This window comes from Cannabis sativa, unplaced genomic scaffold (genome assembly GCF_029168945.1).
Source record: "Cannabis sativa cultivar Pink pepper isolate KNU-18-1 unplaced genomic scaffold, ASM2916894v1 Contig3, whole genome shotgun sequence".
NCBI classification, from domain to species: Eukaryota; Viridiplantae; Streptophyta; class Magnoliopsida; order Rosales; family Cannabaceae; genus Cannabis; species Cannabis sativa.
In genome coordinates, this window is record NW_026870039.1 from 3,217,365 (window position 1) to 3,242,215 (window position 24,851).

Consider the following 24,851-nt stretch of genomic DNA (forward strand, 5'->3'; position numbering starts at 1 on the left):
TAATATGGCGTTCCAAAGAGACCTTAAAAGTCCATTTTATTCGTTAACTCTCTCAACTAAACATACCCACTATGAGTGACTGCCTCTACTAACACTTTTCTCTGTTGTCGTTTGTGTAAGTATGTTGTCGTTTAGCTAATTTATTACTACATCTCTATTTCCTTAAAACTTGACAAGGTACTCATCAAAAGTGCATCTAGGCAATATATTCCTTCAAATACATTTAGTCTAAGCAGTTCGTTTTATATATAAACCAAATTAACTCATCTTTTTATTAATTTATTATTACATAGAATCGAATTGTTACCGCAAACACGTGCCCTTAATCAACGGTGACTATTGGTCAACGGGCAAAAATGGTATAATCACCCAACGAACTGGGCTGGATATTTTTGTGACTGTATGTACGGACATCAAGATTATGACTATTCACGAAATCTCAGCTCCACTTCTAAGTAAGACATTTCCCCCTCATTTAGTACTCTTTACATTTTCTCGCGTAGATTCTCACCATTCAAACACTTTTATTGCAACTTCTCTTCGTCTACAGTTCAGAACAACGAGGAAGCCTCCCAATACGATGCGACAGTTGATTCAACACTGCCGCCACCGCCGGGACCTAGTTCCGCCGAAGAAAACTCTCCGATCGAGGAGGTTGCGCTCACTGTTCCCGTCACCGACGATCCTTCTCTACCGGCCGTGACATTCAGAACATGGGTTTTGGGGATATTCGCTTGCGTTCTCCTATCGTTCCTCAAACAATTCTTCTGGTACAGGAAGGAACCCCTGTCTCTTACTTCGATCTCGGCTCAGATCGCGGTTGTTCCGCTTGGTCATCTGATGGCCTCAGTGATTACCGATCGGGTTTTCTTCAAGGACAAGAAATGGGAGTTTACGCTGAATCCAGGGCCGTTTAATGTGAAAGAGCATGTTCTGATCACTATCTTCGCTAATTCGGGAGCTGGGAATGTGTATGCAATCCACATAGTCAGCGCTGTGAAGATATTTTACAAAAAAAATCTCACGTTTTTTGTGGCCTTGTTAGTTGTTCTGACGACCCAGGTTCTCGGATTCGGTTGGGCCGGGGTTTTTCGGCGCTATTTGGTGGAGCCCGCCGCTATGTGGTGGCCCCAGAATCTGGTCCAGGTTTCTCTTTTTAGGTAAACTTTATTTACTGACTCTTGATTGATCATTTGATCTCTTATATGTTATGGCGCTGCCCTTGGTTGATCTCCTAAGTCAACCATACATATATAATGCCAAAAATATAAAAGTTAGTTTCTTTATTCAAATCAGTACATTTGTTGGGTGTCTACTACGGCTCTCACGTGAATAGTAATTTAACAAAATTGATGAGTTTAATCTTTCATATGTGTTACATTACCTACATGCTACGTTTTGGTAATTCGTATAATAGATAACTGTTAAAACAGCCTCAATCTGGTATTTCCTTACTAATAAGATTACAATTCTATAGTATGAATTTCTTATACGTTGTGATTTATTTGGCTGGGTAATGAATCTTAACAACGTGATCGATCGTTAAGTTTTGTTATGTTTTTAGATAGTGATATCAATATGGCTAAATGATCGTATACCTGATTATTTATTATTATTTTTTTAAAAGTGATTTGATAATTATATTAGGAATACTTATTATTATTCATTGTCATTGATACCCAGCGTAAGTAAAAGTTTATATTGACCATTTATTCAAGACAAATCGGACACTTGTGGTCTATAATAAAAAAAGAAGAGACAAATATTCTTGTTATTACTAACAATTATTTAGCATGCAACCTTATAAATATTAGGGAGATTATTTATTTTTACACTCCAAAACAGATTTTTTTTTGTATTTTTACGGAATTCTACGTAGAATTCCTATTGCAACTAGCGTTGCAATCTAAATCGCAACAAAAAATCGTATAGCAACCTATATAGAAACTACTAGAAAAACCACTCTAGAAATCCTAACCGTAAATTTAAAAAAAAAAAAAATTAAAAAAACAGTAAGGGGTAATTCCCCTAAATATTATTCCGCAAGGAAAAGAAAAGATTGTAATATTTGAAAATAAATTTGTAAGCAGCCAATAATGTTTGTTCTCTGTAGTAAATATTAATGATGCAAGAACTAAACTCAATGTTTGATTAACTACCCTTTAATCATTTTTTCCTTACTGTCGTAGTTGTTTGTCTTAGACGTTATTGTGTTATTTGCAGGGCATTACATGAGAAAGAGAAGAGGCCCAAGGGGAGCTTAACTCGGAATCAATTCTTTCTAATAGCTTTTATATGCAGCTTTGCTTACTATGTTGTCCCAGGTTACTTATTCTCGAGGCTAACGTCTCTCTCCTGGTTCTGCTGGATATTCCCCGCTTCCGTCCTTGCCCATCAGCTGGGTTCAGGACTTCGTGGCCTCGGAATCGGTGCTCTTGGGTTCGATTGGTCCAGTATAGCCTCTTACCTCGGAAGCCCACTTGCCAGTCCATGGTTTGCTACTGCAAATGTAGCCGTTGGTTTTGGGCTTGTACTCTATGTCATTGTCCCGATTGCTTACTGGCTCAATTTCTACAAAGCCAAAACATTTCCCATTTTCTCAGATGGCCTTTTCACATCTACTGGCCAACGCTACAATGTTTCCGCTATAACTGACTCCAAGTTCCACCTTGACATGGATGCATATGAACGCCAAGGCCCTCTTCATATGAGCACTTTGTTTGCTATCACCTATGGTTTCAATTTCGCATGCCTCACTGCCACTATTGCTCATGTTTTTCTCTTTCATGGAAGGTATGCCTTCCATTTTGTTATAGACCTGTTTAAGTTAAGTTAATATACTTTTTTGGAATAACCACTTCAACATCTGCAAGACAATGGTCGAAAAGTTCTATAGAAAAACATAAAAGCTAGTTATAATGCAGCATGACGTGTACCACAAAACCTGTCGTTAATATATTTACTCTGTTATGTTCAACGTTATATAGTTCATTTTATCAGTTGGGTTAGTTTTTGGTCGCTTGTAGACAAATATGGGAGCTAAGCAAGTCTGCTTTTCAAGAAAAGAAAGTTGATGTTCACACAAGACTCATGAGGAAGTATAAACAAGTTCCTGAATGGTGGTTCATGTGCATCCTTTTTGCTAATATAGCAGCGACCATATATATATGCCAGTATTACAACGATCAACTCCAACTGAAGTGGTGGGGTGTCTTGCTCGCATGTGGTATAGCATTTTTTTTCACTCTTCCTATTGGAGTTATCAAAGCCACAACTAATCAGGTTTAACTCCATCTCTTATTGTTGATTGAATATGTTAACAACCTTTGAAATAGTTTCACCTTTGGTACCTAATCAGACATATTTTTCATTGGTTCACAGTTACCCGGCTTGAATGTAATCACAGAGTACATCATTGGATATATATACCCAGGTTACCCTGTTGCTAACATGTGCTTCAAGGTTTATGGCTATATAAGTATGAAACAGGGGATAGCATTTTTAGAAGATTTCAAGCTAGGTCATTACATGAAGATTCCTCCTAGAGCAATGTTCATGGCCCAGGTTATCCTCATGTCCTGTTTAACTTTCCATCAAATCTCTTGATCACAGTGACTTGTAAGAAGTTTTCTAATGATTTTAAAGAACATTTTCTCTTCTTATATCAGGTAGTGGGAACTGTTGTATCTGCTCTTGCACATTTATTGACAGCATGGTGGCTTATGGACACAATTCCAGACATATGTGACAGGGATTTGCTTCCTTCAGATAGTCCATGGACCTGTCCTGGAGACCATGTGTTTTATGATGCTTCTGTCATCTGGGGCCTAATCGGACCTCGTAGAATCTTTGGAGATCTTGGCTTTTATTCATCCATCAACTGGTTTTTCCTAGTGGGTGTTGTGGCAACTGTGTTAGTTTGGCTTGCACACAAGGCCTATCCAGACAAGCATTGGATTGCACTCATCAATATGCCTGTGATCTTAGGATCAACAATCAACATGCCCCCAGCTACAGCAGTCAACTACACCAGTTGGATTCTAATTGGATTTGCCTCTGGATTTATTGCTTACAGGTACTACCGTAGCTGGTGGAGTCGCCACAACTATGTGCTGTCCGGGGCTCTTGATGCTGGATTAGCCTTCATGGGGGTGTTGCTGTACTTGTGCCTCGGGATGGAACATGTAAGACTCACATGGTGGGGAAATGGCTCAGAAGGCTGTCCTTTGGCTTCTTGCCCAACTGAACCAGGTATTGTGGTTCATGGTTGCTCAATTCTGTAAAGCAAGTGTGTGTGTGTGTGTGTGTGTGAGTATACTGTTTTTGGTTTGATTCTTTCCACTCTCTAAGTTTGTATATACAGAGCTATTCTTTGTAAAATGAATTCAAATAAATATTTTTTGATACTTCAATCAAATTGCAGCCAACTTTGTCAAATGCAATTTTGGTAATGTTAATGTTGTGAGATTATCAATGAAAGGATGAAAATAAGGGTGCATGATTTCAAGAATTACTTTTAAATAAATTAAGAAATCATATTTAAAAATTATAGCTCTTATTTCACGAAATGTTATGTTTCTTTTTTTTTTTTGAAAGTAAAGGAAGCTTTATTAATGAACTTCTTTTATGATTACATCACGAATATTAGGAGTAAATTCATTACTCCTAATGACACAATCAGCGACCCAAGATGAAGCTCGAGCAATTGCATGAGCAACACCATTGGCAGACCGTTTAATAGGGTTGTTCATCCGATCCAATTCACACTTTTTTGATCAAACAACATCCAATCCGCACTAAGTGCGGATTTCATTTTTTAGATCTAATCCAATCCGCACAATAGCTCAAATCCAATCCAATCCAATTCGCAAAAGTGCGGATTGGATCGGTTACTTTGGATTGGTTACTTTTTAATATTAAATTATTTAATATTTATGAAAAAAATATTTTTTTTCATATAACTAGCAACAAAATAAAACAAATTATAGTTATTTTATGTCTACAACAACACATTAAATAAATAAAATAACAAATAACAAATTCAAAGGAAGAAAAAAAATTGTATGTATAAAAAAATATTTAATTTTATTTTAAATTGTATGTAGAAAAAAAATATATATAAGAATAGAATATAAATTTTATCTATTAATTTTTGCAATATAATTGTATTATATGTATTAGACTTTTAAATTACTATTTTCTTTACATTAAAATGTTATTTGTATATATAATTTTTTAATTTTGTTATAAATATGTGTGGATTGGATTGGATCGGTTACTTTTACATGTCAATCAACATCCAATTCGCACAAGTGCGGATGTTAAATTTTCCAATCCAATCCAATCTGCATAAGTGCGGATATCCGCACTTTGCGGATCGGATTGGATCGGATCGTGCGAATTGGATTGGATCGGCTATTTTATGAACACCCCTACCGTTTAACAAATAAAATAGACACATCATTCCACAAAGCCTTACAATCTGAAATTACACTTCCAAAGTAGGAAACATAAGAAGAGGGCTGCGAAGAGCTTGAACCACAGTAAGACAATTCGTTTTAATGGTAACCCGATTCCAATCTTTCCTCTTTAGCCAGCTTAAAGCTTCTCTCACGCCCATAGCCTCCGCTAATTCTGGAGTAACACTGCCTTGTTTGCAGCAAGGAATAGCTTCCAAAACGTGACCCGATTCATCCCTTGCAACACATGTGAAGCTATACCTGTTTGCATCTGAAAAAAGAGTTGCCTCTACATTTATTTTAACTTCCCCTGCTGCTGGTTTCTACCACAATTCAGCACCATCAGCTGCTGTCAAAAATGCAGCAGTCGAAACATGAAACTTATCTTGTGCCTTGCTCCATTGTTCCAACTTGCTTTTAGCCAAAAGAGTGACAACTGCCACATTAGCCCTCCTCTCTTTCCAAACACAATCATTTCTTATTTTTCATATAGCCCAACAAGTCATGGCTATGATCTTTCTTTGTTCCCCCTCAAAAGTTTTAAAACAAGAGTCAAGCCAACCCGTAAAAGTTCCAGCATAATCCATTCTAACTCTGATTCTCGTTCTATCCCAGCAAGCCCGAGCAAAAGAACATTCAACCAGTTGATGCAATATTGTCTCACTATCCGAGGAACACAAAGGGCAATTTGAGTCAATGTTAACATGTTTAAGCCGCAACTGAACCTTAGTTGGTAGACAATTCGAGGCAGCTCTCCACAGTAAATTTTTCACCTTCTGGGGAACTTTCAGGCGCCATAGTTTACCCCAGAAATCAAACCCCACCAACTGCAAATCACCTTCCTTTCTTTGTTGCAAAATGTCTATACATACTTTTCACTGAAAAATTCCCCAAGCTCTCAAAAGACCATAACCAAACATCATCAATACGACTTGAATTCAAGGTGTTGACCGAGGTTTTCGGCAACTAATAAAATATTATAAGTGTATAGAGCTGTAAGAAATTTAAAGAAGGATTTTTACGTGGTTGGGGCGTTAATGAGCCTTAGTCCACGAGTCTTTGTTATTTATGGATGTATTTAATACAGAGAATGTATTTGGTGAGTGTTTCACTCCTATAAATACAGAGAATGTTCTTGGTGAGTATTTACTCTTCTTGCTCTTATGCAGCCCAAGATTCTCGATCCCATATAATGAGCTTTGAGGGGGTATTTATAGTGTTTTTAGTGGGGTGATCCCCAGAACTATTGTACAAGTGTATCTGTAAGTGTCCATAAAGTTGGGCATTCCCAATGAATATACCATGAGTAATGCATGGTCAAATCCCTAGGTGTTGTAGGGCTTTTATGTAGAATGTCCTTTTTGTCTTTTGACTGATGTGACTCTTCACAGTGTAGCCGTCGTTAGACTTAAATGATCATTACTTTGTAGTTGCTGGTTGGAGGTTGTGCCGTCAGACTTTATTGCGTGTAGCAGTCCCAACACGCTTCCTCCCATGCGGCATTAAATGCGACTTGATTGCTTAGGAGAAACCTGACACCCCGCGGAGATGCCTTAGCGTTACTCAGGCTTCCGGGAGCATATGGGTTTTCATATGCCTTCTCCGGGAGACATGTCCCGGACGTTACCTCATGTCATAAAGACTTAGCAAATATTTTGGATTATAAGTTGCTTGATCCACGTGTCCCTGTCTGGTTGGTCCACGTATATTGGGCAAAATCAGGAGCAACACAAGGGAATACTTAAGATAAGTTGAGTATCCCTGGTATTAAACAAATCACGCACCAAGTCAACATCCCAGGCCAAACTATCGGTGACCATAAGAGCAGCAACATTTTGATTTAAAAGGGCAGGGATGATTCGAACTGATTCTCGGATTCTCAACACATGGTAGCCAAGGGTCTAAAACAATACTAATTTCAGAACCATTTCCAACTCGCCTACGTGCCTCCATCCGCACTAGCTCTGTTGTTTCAAAGATACTTCGCCAAACGAAACTAGGATTACTTCCCAATTCTGCATTCAAAAACTCCTTTCCCACATAATATCTAACCTTAAACATTCGACCAACAAGCGTGTGAGGCCTACAGATCAACCTCCATCCTTGCTTACTCAATAAAGAGAGATTAAAATCATGAAGATCTCTAAAGCCCATCCCTCCTTTTGATTTATGAACCGTTAACTTATCCCAACTATTCTAATGAATTCCCTTATTATTCTTTGAAGAGGACTTCCACTAATATTTGCACATTAACTGCTCCAATATTTCGGTAACTTTGGGAGTTGTCCACTATATCTCCATAAATCTAAGAACTTTTGCTTAAATTGTATCATATGATTTATGTTCTGATAACGTCTGAGATTATGCAGGATTATACACGAAATTACTTTTTTTTTTTAAAATTAACAAATACTAAAAGGCATCGATGTAGGTATTATTTCGTAATTAATGCAACTAAATAAGGGATCCCTTACTTTCAAATAAATAAATAACGGGTCTCACATTTTAATTTTGACTATTATAGAATACTGTTAATTATCCACGAGGCACCACGTGTGCGTGATGATGCTAGGCACCACTTATGCCTTAAGAGCATCTCTAATGATGGTTGCCAAAATACATATATTATTTTAATTTTTTTTATTTTCTCTCTCATCCACGTAAGATTTGATACATTTTTCTTAAAAAAATTACTCCAATAGTAGACAACTCCCAAAGTTACCCATCATAGCCCCACATACCACTTTTTAATTAAATTTTATAATTATGTATATTCTCTCATAAAATTGATTGGTGATAAAATAATTTTTTTCAAAAAATAAAAAATAAATAATAAAATAATGCTACATGACTATTGTTTATTTTGGACAATAATATTCATAAAATTAATTTAAAATGTTGACCAAAATACACATGTAGCAAAAACCACTCATGAGCAACTCTATTGAAAATGTTCTAACAACAATATTTCTTTAAAATTACCTCAAATAAGTCATTATGAGGAACATCACTTCAATAATTTTAGATGATAAAAATGATACCAATGAAACGATAATTGGAAACACTATAATGTTATTTAAGATCCTTATATTTAGAGGTCAAATCTAGTTATAAGTTATACGTTTAGTCCATTAGGGTTGATCACATTTATTTTAAAATTTTGAATAATTTGATTTAATTTCATTTTAAAATGGGATTTTTTAAACCACTTGTTTATTTTATTTGTTATTTTTATAATTTAAAATAAATTATAATAATAAATTTATTAATTTAAACATACGATTGTTATATATAAAATATTAGGTGGTCAAGATTATGTAGGTATGAAGAAGCGAGTGGCATGCTTCATGGCTTACGTGTTTCGCGAGGAGCTCCGACAATTTCTCATTTATTTTTTGCAGATGATAGTCTAGTCCTTTGTCGAGCTAATACGAGATCTGCTGAAGCTATTCGATGCTCTCTAAATCTTTACTGTCGTGCATCGGGTAAGGTGAATGCTGATAAATCGGTTCTCTCTTTCCCTTCAAACACTTCATTGCCGATCTAAAGTAATTTGCAACAAATATTGCAAATGGCAATTCTTGTCATGAGAGATACTTGGGATTGCCATTTTACTCTGGTAGGGACAAAAAAGTATTGTTTGGTGAAATTAAGGATAAATTATAGAAATTTCTTTCTTGGCAAGAATAATGATTTTCTATTGGAGGTAAAGAGGTCCTTCTCAAAGCAATAGCACAGTCCATCCCAACATACGCCATGAGCTACTTTCGCCCTTCGAAATCTCTCAATAAACAAATTGAAGTTATGATGAATAAGTTTTGGCGGGGTTCTAACTCCTTGAATTCGGGTATCAATTGGAAGATTTAGAAAGCCTTATGTCAAGCCAAAGTTGAAGGTGGTATGAGATTCAAAAGTTTTGTTCATTTCAACCAAGTCTTACTCGCTAAACAAGCATGGAAAATTTTTCAATCCAAACTCACTGCTCAGTCGAGTCCTTAAGCAGAGATATTTCAAAAATACATCTTTTTTGGATGTGACACAAGCATTTACCCATCATTGACTTGGAGAGGTATCATTTGGAGAAAAAAACTATTAAAACAAGGCTTAAGATGGAAAGTTGGCAATGGAGATGATATATTTTGTGCATCGAGATAGGGAAATGAAGGTTTCTGCACTAATTACTGATGCACAACAGTGGGATATTCCTCTTCTTAAATCTCTCTTTTTGGGTTCTGATGTAGATAAGATTCAAAGCATCCCTTTAACTTTTTCCAGTCAACAGGACCAACTAATTTGACATCATGAAGCTTATGGTTCCTTCTCTATTAAATCGGGATATAGGCCTACCGATCAACTTGAGGAGCACAACCTGCTACTAGCTCTGCCTCCTCTGTTCAATGGTAGAAAAAGTTTTGGTCATTATCTATCCCTTTCAAGGTCCATATTTTTTTATGGCATGCTATTCATGATTGTTTGCATATTGCGAATATCCTTCATAAGAGGCATATAAGTGACATAGCTCAATGTTCATTATGTCGCTGTGAGAAGGAAACCGATGTCTACGCTCTGTTCTTTTGCAAGCATCCCAAACGGGTTAGGAGGGCCTCTACTTTCTCCCTAGATTCTATCTTCTCTAACCAAATATCCCTCAAAGAATTATTACTATAGGTGTCCAAAGAATGGACTAACTTACAATTGGAACAATTTGCTTGCATTCTTTGGAGTCTTTGGAACGAAAGAAACAAGGAGCGTGGTGGAACGAAGCCCAAAACCTTTAATGTGTTGTAGTACTTTGCTCTCTCATACCTTGAGGAATTCCATTCAGCCCAAAAACCAATAGCTTTGGGTTCTACTCAGTAGCAAGTACCATCCACAAAGGTTCCATCAATTCCGCAATGGTTAAACCCACCATTGGGGAGATTGAAATTAAATACCGATGTGGTTGTTAACACAATGACACAAACTTCTAGTTTTGGTGCTATATTACGAAATTGAAGGGGCGATACCATCGCTGCAATGTCTAAACTTTTCCTAGGTTGTTTTCGACCAAAAGTAATGGAAGCATCAACCTTAATGTATAGTCTGCAATGGCTTAAAGATCTTCATTTACTAGTTCACTACATAGAGTCTGATTCTCTTGTGGTTGTTAAAGGATCGCAGTCATATCAAGCCTTTGTCTCTGACTTTCATTGTTTGTTAGCAAATATCTCTCTTTTAGTGTTTAATTTTTTTGGAGTGTAAATTTCTCATGTTTATAGATCAGCAAATATTGTTGCCCACGTACTAACTAAGTATACTCTTTCGGTGGATATTGATTAATGTCTATTGTCTTATAATTCTTTGTTTGATATAATAGAATTTTTTTTTTTTTTTTAAAAAAAAAAAGTATATACTATTCATATTTTTTTTTTGAAAAAATTGACCCTGGGTGCTACTCCACTAATCTTTGGCAAAAGATAAGATCCAAAGTAAAACTTTTTAAAAATAACATAGAATCCAAACTTTGAAAATATAGGATCCAAAAATATTTTTGAGAACCTAAAATAAAAAATCACACTTTCCATTATCTATTTGTAAATATAAGACAAAAACTCAAATTCTACACCTAATTAACAATTAAAACAAATCTCACTAACTTTTGGTCGGTAATCAGCCTATATATATTATAATAATGATTTAGTAATAATAATATACTAATTCATTCATTAATTCCTCCAACCTATACTGTATCTGAATTCTGAATATTTCTTCAACCAAACTCAGTCTTTCTCATCTCCCAAAATCGCGCTCCCAATCCCATAAACGTTATGAATATACAATTTATATATGTATATACACATATCAGTATATGAATCAAATCAAGAAATAAGAGATTAAAAAATAAATATATCAAGAAAAGTTACAAAATGAATATTATTGCTATTGAAAAGAGAAGTAGAAGCAGTTTTTTTTTTTTTTTTTGTTGGCACAGTTCCGAAACGGTTTCAAAGGCTTAATGATGTCAGGAAAGAGACATACGAAATGGCAGAAACACAGAATCGGATGGTCGCCGCCATAACACAAAACTTGAAAACAGTAGAGATAACGATGACTCAATCGAATCTCATTATAAAACGACGACGTCTCATCTATATGCATACATATATATATATAAATTTCATATGTAACATATATATGTACACATAAAAATCTACAATAATAACAATAATTATTATTATGGTATTGAATTTTCAAGTGACGGTACGCTTGCCAGGACGATCGGCGACCTTGAGAGTCTTATCGATGAGTTTTCTGGCTTTTCTGCTACGGATCTCGACCTTAACGCTTGAGCTCTTGTCCATCTTGATGTAACTCTTCTTCGGCTTCTTACTCTTTAAAGCTCTCACCTTCGATTTGATCGATTCCACAAGGTTCTCCAGCTGGTTCACCATTGATAATTATATCTAGAGATAGAGATCTGAAAAAACAAAAGAGAAAGTAGGAGTGGTGTTATTGTTATTGTTATTGTGATATAGTAATTTGGAACAATTAGGAGAACAGTCTGTTATTACTCCACAATATATATAGCATTCAATTCAATTGAATTCGTTACTTACTCTCTCTCTCCTTCTCCTTCTCACTCTTACATCCACATGATCAACCGTTTTTATTGGCCTTCCCTTTCCCATTTTGCCGCCTTCTTCTTACAAAACTACACTTTTGCCATTCGCGCGCGTGCCTATTTTTATTTGACTTTTTATTATTATTATTATTATTATTATTATTATTATTATTATTATTATTATTATTATTATTATCCACGAGAGGATAAAACAACAATGATAAACATAAAGGGCCCGTTTGGTATGCAGGATTGGACTGGATTGGATTGAAAAAGATTGGACTGGACTGGACTGGACAAGATTGGATTATGCTGAAAGTAATCATGTGTTTGGTTTAAGAATGAACTGGACTATTTTATTTATTTCTTTTTAGAAAAAGTTAAATTTAAATTAAATAAAAATATATAATAATAAATTAAAATTAAAATATATAATAATAAATAAATAAAAATAAATAATTCGTAGCAAAAAAAATAATACATCATATATAATTAAGAATATATCATAAATATGTAATAAAATAGTAAAATAAAAATACTTGAATAATATAAAATTGTTTATCTTAAACACTAATTTAATATAAATATTAATTTTTTAAAATATTTATATAAATTTTTTAGTAATTTAAAAATAATATATAATTTTATTGTCATATTTTTTTTTTTCTTAGAATCAATTTAAGTAACTATTATTTAATTAATAATATTCTAAATTTTAAAAACTTATGTATAATAATTCAAAATTATACATTTTCACTAATTTTAATGAATAAGTTTTTGATAAAGAAAATGTATAAATAAATGTGTGATAATTATTTCCTTTAAATAATAGTTAAATTTAAAATATATTAATAAAATTAAATTAAAAAAAAACGATACAAAAAAATCTCACCTGCATGGGATTATTTATCCCACCCTGCTGGATGGGATAAATAATCCCAGACAGATGAGGTTAACTGGATTAGTTATCCAGACTTCTATCATGCCCAAACACTGGATTGGACAAATTAGCCTGTCTAATCCAATCCAGTCCTGCTTACCAAACGGGTCCAAAGGGAAGAAATGAAATAATTATTTTTTTAAAAAAATTAAATTAACGAGGAGTACTATATAGTATATACACTTTCCTATTACAACTTCTTAGTCAATTTCCACGTTCGAAATTATATGTCGAAATATTTTTTTTTCAAATTTCTTTTGGTAGAGTTATTCGTTATAGTTACAGTATCATTCCTGTAAATTTTTGAAAAATTTCGAATAATTTACAGTACCGAAAACAAAGTTCCTGATATTCTAGTTTACCACGCGTGTTCAAAAAACTTCAAACGTATTTTTAGCACTATAAACTATTCAAAAAATTTCAAAAATTTATAAGGATGATGTTGTAAGCATAAAAAACATCACCGTGAAATAAAATTTGAAAAAAAATATTCCAACATGTATTTTCGAACGTAAAAATTGACTAGATTATAATACGAAGTTGACGGTAGCACTCCCCTAAATTAATTTATCATATCAGTCGTTGGTGAGGCAAGTTTTGAAATTGCTTTTATATTATTCAACAACATCATCTTATTGCCAACTAATTTTTTCAACAAAAAGTGCCACATTAAGTATTGAATAAGAACTAATAAGACGCTACCCAATTTTAATGTGTAACATTAATGCCATTTAATTTATGTGAATATACTAAATTATCCTTATTTCAATTACTAAATAAATAAAGAATAATTAGGATCTGTTTGGCACAATTTTTTAAAAAATTAAAATTACTTTTCAAAAAAATTGGGAGAAATTTTTTTGATAAGCAGTTAAAAAATAATTTATTGAACAATTTATAGACAAATTACAGCTAAAATTTAAAGCTGGTACAACCCAATTTTTTTAAAAACTTATTTTAATTAAAAGACTCTATTATAAATTATTTTTTACTAAAAATTTATTTAATTATTTAATATATATACAAAAAATAAAAATATTTTTTTAAAAGAAAAAATACTTAAAATAAATAATATTTAAATTTCTAATTTTTTATTTTGTTTTAAAAAATATTTTATATTTATATTTTTATAATTAACAAAAAATTTCAACCAAAATTTCTAATAAACTATAATTTTTTTCTTTTATAAGTGATAAACTTGTTAAAAATTATTTTTATCAAATGCATATAATTTATACTATAGAAAAAAATAATTAAAAATATCTAAAAAATAAAAATTTTATATGACATATTTTTTATATATATATTTGTGATTAAAATGAACTAGACTAAAATATTATTATTATTATTATTATTATTATTATAGAATTTTAACAACTCGCAACACTTTAAAATTTATAATTATCAAACACTCAGCTCAGTTTTTTTTCTATAATTCTGCTACAGCTGTTTTTTCCCACAGCACAGCTATAACTGATTTTTCTCACAGTACAGTTGTGTTCAAATTGGCCCTTAGCAATTTTATCCTCTAAATTTTCGACACTATTGGTTTTAAGCCTTAAAATAAACGGCTTGTTAAAAATCTCCTTTAAATTTCTACATTTATAGAAATTTAGTCATTTTGTTAGGTTCTCCCCTATTATTCCGTTTAAATCTTAACGTGTCTTTGTAAATTAATAACTTTGGCCCCTAAACTTTGACTACTATCATATTGTACACCTTCAAAATAAAAATGAGAAAGATTCAATATTTTTTTTAGTAAATCTTTAAAAAAAAATAATTTAGATCTTAAAAAAATTATTTTGAATGATTAAAAAAATTAAAAATGAAATTAAAATTTTAAAACTAATTAAGCAATTTTAAAATGTAATTAGTTTTATTGAAAAAAATCATTTAGATATAAAATGCATATTAAAAATTTAATTTTTGTAAAAATTAAGGTGTCGCTTGGTAACACTTTTGTTTTTTAATTTTTTAATCACAAAATGAAAGTAAAATTTTTGTTTTTAAAAATTTTGTTTTTGAAAAACAAAAATGCGTTATGTAACCACTTTTATTTTTCAATTTTAAAAATAGAAAACAAAAGTGTGTTATGTAAAGTTTATTGTCATTTTTATTTTTTGATTTTATTTACGTCGGGTCTAGGTCTGGGGTAGAATTCGGGTTAAGGTCAGAGGAAAGGTTCAGCGCCAAGGCCGTGGGAGGATTTGGGTCCGAGTCTGATCGAAATCCAAAATATTGATTAAGAAAAAAAAAACTGTTTAAAAAAATATTGAAAGTGATTTTTTTTTTTGTTTTATCAAATAATAATAAAAATAAATAGTATAAGAACTATTCTCTTTTTTTTTTTAAGATACATAAGAACTATTCTTCAATTTCCACTTGCTAATAATTTAATTTTTAATTTTTTAATCACAAAAAGAAAAGTAAAAATATATTTTTTAATTTTAAAAATAGAAAATAAAAGTGTGTTTTATAAATTTTATTTTTATTTGTTGATTTTATTTAAGTCGGGTCTGGGTCTAAGTTTGAGGACGGGGGCAGGGTCTGGTGCTGGGATCCAAGGTTCGAGTCCGGTCCAAGGTCAAGTTCAGGTCTGGGACCGGGTCAAGGGTCCAATTTCGGGTCTAGGTCGGGTCCGGGGCTGAGGTCCAAGTTTAGGACTGGGATTTAGGTTTCGGGTTCCGAGTCCGGCCAGGGTCAAGGTTCCAATCCGGGATCGGGCTCAAATTTGGATCCCAAGGTCCAGGTTAAGATCGGAGTCTAAATATTGATTAAGAAAAAAAAATTATTATAAACAAATTGAAATATGATTTTTTTTTTTTTTCAAAATTTTGGTTCTCAATAAAAAATTAAAAAAGTAAAAACAGTTTTATAGAACATATTTTGGGAAAATATTTTAACTTTTCTAATTAAAAAAACAAAAAAAAAACTGATTAAAAAAGTATTACCAAATGCACCTTTCATAAATCACATTTTTTTAGGAATATTTGTGACGAAACTTGTAATGACCGCATGATTAGATTATGGATTAGTAAAGACAATTAGCATTAATTATTGATATTTAATTATTATGCATGATTTTATATTTATTATGGATCTAATTTTTAAAAATAGGCATTAGAGTTATAATTTCTCAATTCCGAAGATTTTATTAAATTCTAAGTGTATTATTTATGTTATATGCAAAATTTATAGTTTTTATGATTTTTGCTCGGCGACAATAGAAAATGCGACGGATGGCCAAACTAGTCACATGGGTTAGTTTAGAACCTTTTTATTTAGCAGGATATTTGTAAGTTGATATTTGGAATATCAGATTAGCCAGGGGCATGGTGTTGGACCATTTTACCCCTAAGTCATTTTACCATTTAAGCACTTAAGTGAGAGGGTATTTTGGTCATTTTATTTAGGAGGTTAGGTGGCTGATTTTCTTGTGGACACCTAGCCACTATGTGTTGTTTCAGCCTAAATTTACAATTGATTATTGAGATTAATTAAATTTTTGAAGAAAAAGAAAGAAAAACTAAGTTTGGCTTCTTCTCCCTCACTCCTTTCGAACCCTTGAAGGAACCAGCAGCATTTTGAGTTTTGTTGAGCAAATTTTGTGGAATTCTAGCTGAATTCAAGTAGTAAGGATCAAAGGTAAGAACCTTAGAACCTATCTCTTTAAGTTTTGTTTGATTTTCTTTAGTTTCAAGCATGCAAATGTTATAATTCAGTTCTTTCCGAACCCTAGAAGTTATGGAATATTTTTTGAGGTTAATTTAAGTTAGTTTAGGTTTATTTGAGTTAGAATTAAGGGTTGATTTTGGTGTTAAGCAAGTTTGACTTCAAGAACTCAAACTTGGCTCAACTATGGTGAATTGTGTATTTTTGTGTAATACTTGGTTTTACCACTTGGAAATGATTCATATAGATGATTACAATACAGGTATTCTGGAGAGTTTTTTAGAAGTTTGAGGTTGTTTTGAGTTCAATTGGAGGGCTGTTATTTTTTTGCAGTGAAAAACGGCAGGCCGTTTTTGCAGAAACAACATACTGTTTTTACTGGTGCAGAACCCAGAAAAATTGCATGCCATTTTTTAGAAAACGACCTTCCGTTTTTTGGGCAGTTTTCCAATTTCATGATTTTCTCGTGTTTTCTCGATATTTAGGGTTTTCCCATGCTATTTATCGATAGGGAATCTTTTCGTTTTGAGTTTAGATCCTCGAAAAGGTTTTAGAAAATTGTTTACCCGTTTTGCGTGATTGTGACATAGGGCATCCGTTCAGTAAGTGATTTTCCATTCAGGTCAACCGACACGCTTGATTTTTGAAACGAGGTAAGACTAGCATAGAATGTATTTATATATGAATATGTGTATGTGTAATATATGCATGCTAATTGTGATTCATATACTACCAGCAGTAGTACGGTGGTGGTACTGAGTGTATTGGTACAATATATGATGTTCAAAGGGTACGATCTGGTATTAGCAACACTAGTACGGTTAAGTACGTAGTGCATGTGGTACAACATTCAATAGAGCTTGAGGTACAGTTCAACCCTACCAACACTAGTATGAGACGAGTTCTTAGTGCATGTGGTACAGAGGTCGTACTCCTATTAAGAATGTTCTTAATCATCTGTTAAGCCTTATGGATATAATGTATGAGCTCCTAAATACAAGTCGGTAATATAATGTATGTTACATGCTTTTCTTACTAAGTTTGTTGACTCACAGATATTGCTTTCATGTGTAGGTAAAGGAAGGCTAAAGCTGAACAACAGTGAGTTCTGAGCTTGGGGATGATTGTACATGTCGCGCGAGACGGTGCGACCTGGAGAGTTCGGTCTCAGGATGACTTGGACTTCATTTTGTGGTCGTTGTGCGACATGTCCATAAACACTATTTTGAATGTAAAGTTTAAAAATAAGATCCCGATTTTGTATCTAAATATATGTATATGTCGATAAAATTTTAAAGATAAATTAAAGTTTTAATTTATTACAATTTTCAAGAAAATTATTTGATTAGCAAATGTGTGCACTGTAATTAAAAAGTCACTACAGCGTGTCTAAGTATTAGGGCGTTACAAAACTCTTTTAACATTTGTAATTGTTACACATATAACCCTAATAAATAATGGACATTATTAACTTACAATTTAGTTGTAGCTGTATCCTTTTGGTTGTTAAGTGCTAACTAAATCTGTTAAGTATCTAAAAAACACGTGATGATATATTATTAGACCACATATTATATATTTATTATTTCTTTTATTTTTAATTAAAAAAAATACAATTTAAATAGAAAAATTAAATCAAATTTTCTTTTATTAAATAAATAATTTTATTTTTTTAGAGAAAATATAAATTTTTTTATTTAATACGTGCTCTAATAATATATCGTTATGTGTTTTTAAGTTGACACTTAACAATCAAATTGGTACAAAAAAGTACTTTTATTGGTATTTTTTTTTAAATTAGAGTCATATATTAATAATTACAAATATTAAAAGAGTTGGACCCAAATATATATATTTTTACACACACCATTCTCACATAAAGTGTATATTTATATACATTTTTTTAAAAAAAAATAATTAATATATATATATATATAAACATTTGAAATTTTAGGTTATCGATTCAAAATAAAAATGATATTTTATAAATTATATGTATATTATAGAGGAATAATATAATAATATGGACGTAGAAAATTACAATGTGGACTAACTTTGTGCTATTTGTTGTAGCAAAAATCAATTTAGGACTATGCTGTTGAGTTTGACATAGTGACATTTGATTTTAAAAGCCAACCAAAACACTCTAAATTTGTTTACGGAAAGAGAATTGTTTAAAATAAGATGTTGGATTGAAATTGAATTAGAGAAAGACAACCTCATATTTTGCTTTGTTACTTCCCTTCTTTTCTAGTCTTAAAATTATATTTAGTGGTCCTTATAAGTGAGAAAACGTACAAAGTCAAATTCATTTGTCCAGTCATAATGAATTATTATTATACTGCCTTGTGATTTGTCTTTTTTCCAAGTTCCAAGGCCATACGAGTTAACATCTAAGCTACGTATTCCTTAAAAATGTGCCATAACTAACTATTTTACTTTTCTTTAGGAAAAAAACGTTAATGGTATTTATAGTATTTGGAAGTTGTAATTTTATTACTGGTACAATTTAATATGGAATCTTAATTAATTTTACTTTATTAAGAATTCAAATCTAATGTCTAATTTGTGTCCCAACTTAGTGTCTAATCTATTAGAGTGTGACACTTGTAATACTCCATTTATTGTATTGACTTTACTTTTCTACAAAATAAACACTAAATATTTAAAGTAAATACCCTTTAAGCCTAAACGACTTATTTTTATAACAAGTTCTTAAATGATATAAATTTTAGTAAATTGATTTTTAATTTTTTTTTGACAAATTAATTCACAAACTATATAGATTTTAATAAGCTAGTTCTCAAACTTTAATATTTAATCAATTGATCTCTAAATTTTTAAGAGTTTTTTTATTTTTATACTTCAAAACAGTTTTTTTTATTTTTTTTTATTTTAATAGTATTCTACATACAAATTTATATTGCAACTTAAATTGCAACGCAAAATCGTACAAAAATCCTTATTGTAACTAGCCCTGCAACCATTTTAGAAACTCAAACCGTAAATTTGAAAAAAAAATTTAAAATAGTATATATATGATAATTTCCTAAATTTTTATTTTCTTAAAAACATAAAATCCTCACGGATGATATTTTATTTATTTATTTAACTTTTTATTATTTTTATATATTTTTATATTGATAACATCAAATTGAAAAAAGTAGTATTATATATATATAAAAAAAAAAAAAAAGTAATGGTAAACACTCACTTAAATTATACTTTTTGATTTAAAAAAAAGATTACATATTTTTTACCGTTTTAAAAATAAAATTACATACTTTCTACACATAATGTATTTATCAATAATTTTAAGTACGAACTACTATACTTACTTGCATTGTTAATTTTTTAGGAAAGATTAACTATTAAGATTAGTTACATGTGTATTTTTTAGACTTCCAATGTTTACTCATAAAAAATATCAATAGTACCTGACACGTATGATTAAGTATTAGATCTCCTCATAAAAAGTGTTAGATACCGTTAGTGCTCAATGCTCTAAAAAAATTTAAAAATATAAGCATAAATAGTTTGACAAATACTAACGGAATGAGAAAAACCTACCCTAGTAAAGATTGTTAACGTTTTGCCTGCAAAAGTCGGTCAGGAGATATGGTGGACAATAAAAATGAAACCTGCACAAGTCCCAACCTGCCCCATGAACCATCATTTAATAAATATATCTTCCATAAACATTGAATGGAATATTTAAAATGAAGATGAAACTTCAAGTGTAGTCAATCTAATATTAATCAATGTGAGAGGAGAGACCAAGACCATGGCTCCTACAAGACAATGATTTTAGTAGTAATAAATCACTCGTCCAAATGTTCAAATAACAAGAGAGACCACAACACATACAAAGGAAAGGAATAGAAAGGAGGCAACTTAATGTAGGTTTTTTAGCCTTGTGAAGATCAAGATTCAACTGCTTGCTGAGAGTCAGACCATAGCATTAAGGTTGCTAAAAGTGCCATTGTTGCGGTTTCAACACGCAGGCGATGAGGCCCGAGACCTACTGCCGAGGCCCCTGATCCCGTTATCAAGTTCAACTCTTTCTCTGTGAAATCTGGAAGCCATTAAAACATAAAAACACGATTTATTAAACAGAGAAATATTTCACATTGGCATAATAGAGAAAAATAACATAACCGTTGAATTTAGTATACACTAACCCCCTTCTGGTCCAACTATGATTAATCCACTTGGCTGTATTCTCAAACTGGTCAATGCACTAACAAGAGGAGTAGCTTCTGCTACCGCTACAAAAGATAGCGTTGACTGGGAAACCTATAAAATAAAATTGTAACATTTAAGTTCAACCAAGCATGATAGCATGGTACATTAAATAAAATGATTACACTTAAGTTTAACCAAGCATGGATAGATAGCTTGGTAGATTGAATAAGAAAATAGTCTTTATTAAATGCCAAGTATTAAAATGGGCTTTTTTTTTCAAAGAGGGGAACCATTAATTCCAAACATTTGACAATGGAGGATATATGTATGAACATAATTTAGGTAAAGATTACGAAATCTCCATCTTAGATGAGAAGCAGCTACACGCTATATTATATAATATACGAAATTAAATGTCCAACTTGGACTTTTCTAGATATAATCCCAAGCTTTTGGGGCATAACCGCATAAGAAAAAGCAGAGTAAAACTCACTGTAGGTAGAAGGTCATCAATCTTCATTGGAGGATTTAAAATCATCTCATGTAGCCGTTGACCTGTCATAGAAGTTATCATATCCACAGAAAGATAAAGATGGGTCCAAAGAATTTTAACAGAAGATTAACCAACATGAAAGCTGTTGACATTTTACATTGTTTAGTTGCTGCTAAAACTACACGCTGCAATCTGTCCACCCGATTCTCGGAGATAGACGAAGAACGCTCTGTCAGCAGTGGGGTTACACTGCTGGCACCCAGCTCCTAGATAATTGATTGAAAATAAGAGATATTAGAACCCTCATGAATAAATTGGCCAGTATACATAGTAAATGGACAATCTTTCTACACATACCGTGCATTTCTCAACAAGCCAGTCTGCCCGACCACCCTTTAGAGACCCTAAAAGTAAGCATTTTTTAGCCTATGAACATATATGGTATCCTGAGCAAGGTACAGAAACAATTTTATGAGCTAATTCAGCTGGAGATGATTAAAAACTCACCAAAGGCTGCAAATACATGCCACTGTGTGTTCTGAGAAAGAATAAACTTGGGATCTTCCAATGCTACAAAATCAATCCCATAACGGTCAATCCTCTCAATGCAGCCTTCTATTAACTCTCCTTTCCCGTTGAACAGCTCTACCCTTATACATATTATGTGAAAAATCACAAGTATTTGAACTGAACCCACGGCCACATGAATTATCAAAAGAGCTTTCATCTAAAAAGGATAAGAGAAAAGGGTACCTATCATTGATGCCCAATCTTAAAACTTTAGTCATATGCCAGAATTCATCGCCTTGAACGCGGACACCACTACCCTACAATTTGATGTAAAGCAACAACAAGTTTAAAAGAAAACAACTTTCGTAAAACAAATATATCCCAAGTTCGAATTTGTTATTCTCCAAACTCGGGTCTTTCACAGACATTTTCTCAAACACAAAGACAGCATTTCAAGTCAAACATACATAAACTGAAGAAGAATAGAGAGAACAACATACCTTGGTAGTAGGGAGAATTTCAGAGAAGAAACGAGGGAGACCGCCCCGAGACTGGTTGGCAGAGGCGGAGGAAGAAGATGAGAGAGCTCGAAGGCCTCTGAAGGTGTTGAACCATGACGGGTTCAGTAGACCGCCAAAACGAGGTCGTATTGGAGCCAGCATTTGCATTCGCATCGATTTTCAATTCAAACTCTTACTTGAACTAAGAACTCAGCACGGTAAAGGCCAACAACGGCTTTGTTCTTCTAATTTTTTACTCAGATTTTTAACTTTTGAAATGATAAACCACCGTGTTTGATTTCAAGTTTTCAACCTTTTTTTTTTTTTAATTATTATTCTTTTTAGTTTTTACTTGATTCATTTCCAATCACATTGTTCGAAGTCTTTTATTGATAAAAAGGTTGAGAAAAATGTTACAGCCTGTGTAACATTGGCTAATGAATCGCCTTTTCAAAGATATTACACTCAAATAATGACACCCAGTACCCATAACTAAATGGGCAACACCACCCAAAAAAGGATACAATATTAATCGATATGAATAATAAAAGTGAAACAAATTTAGTCCTCAAAGATAAGGGTCCAAAACAATGGTAATATTTGAAATTTTGAATCACAAAATTTAGAATGTTTTTTCACTGATTTCTCTATATATTTTCTCATATTTTTGTATAAGCCAATACTCCAAAAATAAAACAAAACATAAGCAAACTAAAATAAACCAAGGATTAACATTAACCCAAAAATTTACACTTGCTTCTTGAGCTAGACAAAATTACAAACACCTTCTATGCATCCAAAATTCTCAACACTGCTCTTCTTCATTATCATCACCACTACCGCCATTATCGATATCTTTACCATCTCCTTCAAACCCACCACCCAATTCACAGACCTTCTCCCACACATCCATGGAAACTGGCACAACCGACAATCTGGGCTGTCTAAACAGAGTAAAGCCAGCAAGAGCAGGGTCTCTTTTCATCTCACTCAAGTCAACCAGCCTCCTCATCTCCCCAACGGCCTCCACGTCCACAACGACGTTGTCTTCTTCCTCCTTCTCCGAGTACCACTCACGGCTGACCTTGACGACGCCGACGACTCGGCGGGCTTTGGCTCCGGAGTGGTAGAAGAAGCAAAGGTCGCCTTGTTTCATGGACTTGAGGTGCTTCTGAGCCTGCTTGTTTTTGACACCGTCCCACTTGGTTAGGCCACCGTTCGATGCTTGGTGATCCCATGACCACTCTCCAGGCTCCGTCTTCAAAAGCCAGTACTGTTTCTCCTTCCCCATTTTCAGCCTTTGTTTTTTTCCTGATACTGTTGAGAATCATGGGAAAAGCTTTTCAGCTATGGCGGGAGATTGTGATTTTTGCCGCTATGAGATTATGGGCTGGGGCTTGAACCGTACACAAGGCCCAAAAAAGCCCATTTATTTCCAACTGAAAGGGGTTTTCCTATGGATAATTCCCAGAAAAATAAAACTAGTTTTTTTTTTTTTTTTTTTTTTTTTTTTTAAAAAAAAAGAAAAATAAAAAAAAAATATGGTAACAATTATATGTTTATCTATTCTATATAAAGTGTGCCTATATAACTAAAATTCTTGGTTTTTGAGAAATTTATGGGTGACTTTTAATTTTTATTTAATAAAATAATAAAATATTATTTATATATAATAAAATAATAATAAAACAAATTCCATTAATATTTGAACTGATATTTGATGCTAAATATTCGAGAATCACAACACATTTAAAAAAAAAAAAAACAACGCGGGATTTGATACTCTGAGACTCTCAATTAAAAAAAGAAAAAAAAAAGGAATATGCTCATCAAATTTGTATTTATTTTTAAACATGGTGAAAAAATGAATTATCTTTCATATTATTCAACAGAGTAAAACAAGTTTTATATTGGTTTACTATTCAACAACCTTGTCAAGAATTCTTGTAAGTTGTAACCACAAAATTGCCAGGTCAAACCAACACTTTCATTGCAATATTCACAGACTAACTACAAAATTATTTCATAGCATTTACAGAACCGCACACCCCCAATCATCTTTAATATGGACGTATCAGAAGCCAGATCATTAACCTAAATTGGTTAGTTCTATTATGTTTTGGAACAAATCGTCTATAATATAAAAAACCCATCATACTTGTATCTTGAAACATTCTTCAGGAACCAAGATTTTAAAACACAATTGTTACCTCCTTAAGGTCAACCCACTCCCAAGTCTCATTTGTTGTATTTATATCATAGACCAAAGCATGCCGGCCCTGTAAATAATAAGAAAATCAAACGTGGTTTAAATCTCAAGGCAATAGAGCCTTTTCCGTTAAATCTCAAAGATACATAAATATACAAGATAAAAAAGTCAATCTAAGAAGTGGGTGCCACGTTAAAGCTAAGGAAACATTAAGCAATTGTTAGGCTTGTTTTACAATTTATGGTGTTTTAAAAGAACATATCGAAACAGAAACACATAAAA

At 32.5% G+C, this 24,851-nt stretch overlaps 4 protein-coding genes across 4 annotated transcripts; 1 reads left to right on the plus strand and 3 right to left on the minus strand.

The window, feature by feature from the left end:
- Window positions 1-276: 276 nt before the first annotated feature.
- LOC115703122 (oligopeptide transporter 7) lies at window positions 277-4,437 on the plus strand. Its single transcript, XM_030630658.2, has 6 exons — window positions 277-455; window positions 551-1,160; window positions 2,224-2,793; window positions 3,027-3,282; window positions 3,382-3,564; window positions 3,669-4,437. Exons 1-6 carry the CDS (start codon window positions 422-424, stop codon window positions 4,281-4,283), a joined length of 2,268 nt encoding a protein of 755 aa, XP_030486518.2. The 5' UTR covers window positions 277-421; the 3' UTR covers window positions 4,284-4,437.
- Window positions 4,438-11,537: 7,100 nt separating this feature from the next.
- LOC133033149 (uncharacterized) lies at window positions 11,538-11,982 on the minus strand. The gene has a single exon (XM_061107761.1). It carries the CDS (start codon window positions 11,888-11,890, stop codon window positions 11,690-11,692), a length of 201 nt encoding a protein of 66 aa, XP_060963744.1. The 5' UTR covers window positions 11,891-11,982; the 3' UTR covers window positions 11,538-11,689.
- Window positions 11,983-20,330: 8,348 nt separating this feature from the next.
- LOC133033230 (uncharacterized) lies at window positions 20,331-22,547 on the minus strand. Its single transcript, XM_061107901.1, has 8 exons — window positions 22,361-22,547; window positions 22,104-22,177; window positions 21,858-22,000; window positions 21,708-21,754; window positions 21,508-21,616; window positions 21,351-21,412; window positions 20,854-20,968; window positions 20,331-20,747 (listed from the first exon to the last, which is right to left on the minus strand). Exons 1-8 carry the CDS (start codon window positions 22,532-22,534, stop codon window positions 20,596-20,598), a joined length of 876 nt encoding a protein of 291 aa, XP_060963884.1. The 5' UTR covers window positions 22,535-22,547; the 3' UTR covers window positions 20,331-20,595.
- Window positions 22,548-22,650: 103 nt separating this feature from the next.
- Window positions 22,651-23,694, minus strand: LOC115702446 (uncharacterized). Its single transcript, XM_030629904.2, has one exon. The coding sequence runs from the start codon at window positions 23,649-23,651 to the stop codon at window positions 23,166-23,168; it is 486 nt and encodes a 161-aa protein (XP_030485764.2). The 5' UTR covers window positions 23,652-23,694; the 3' UTR covers window positions 22,651-23,165.
- Between the last annotated feature and the right edge of the window lie 1,157 nt (window positions 23,695-24,851).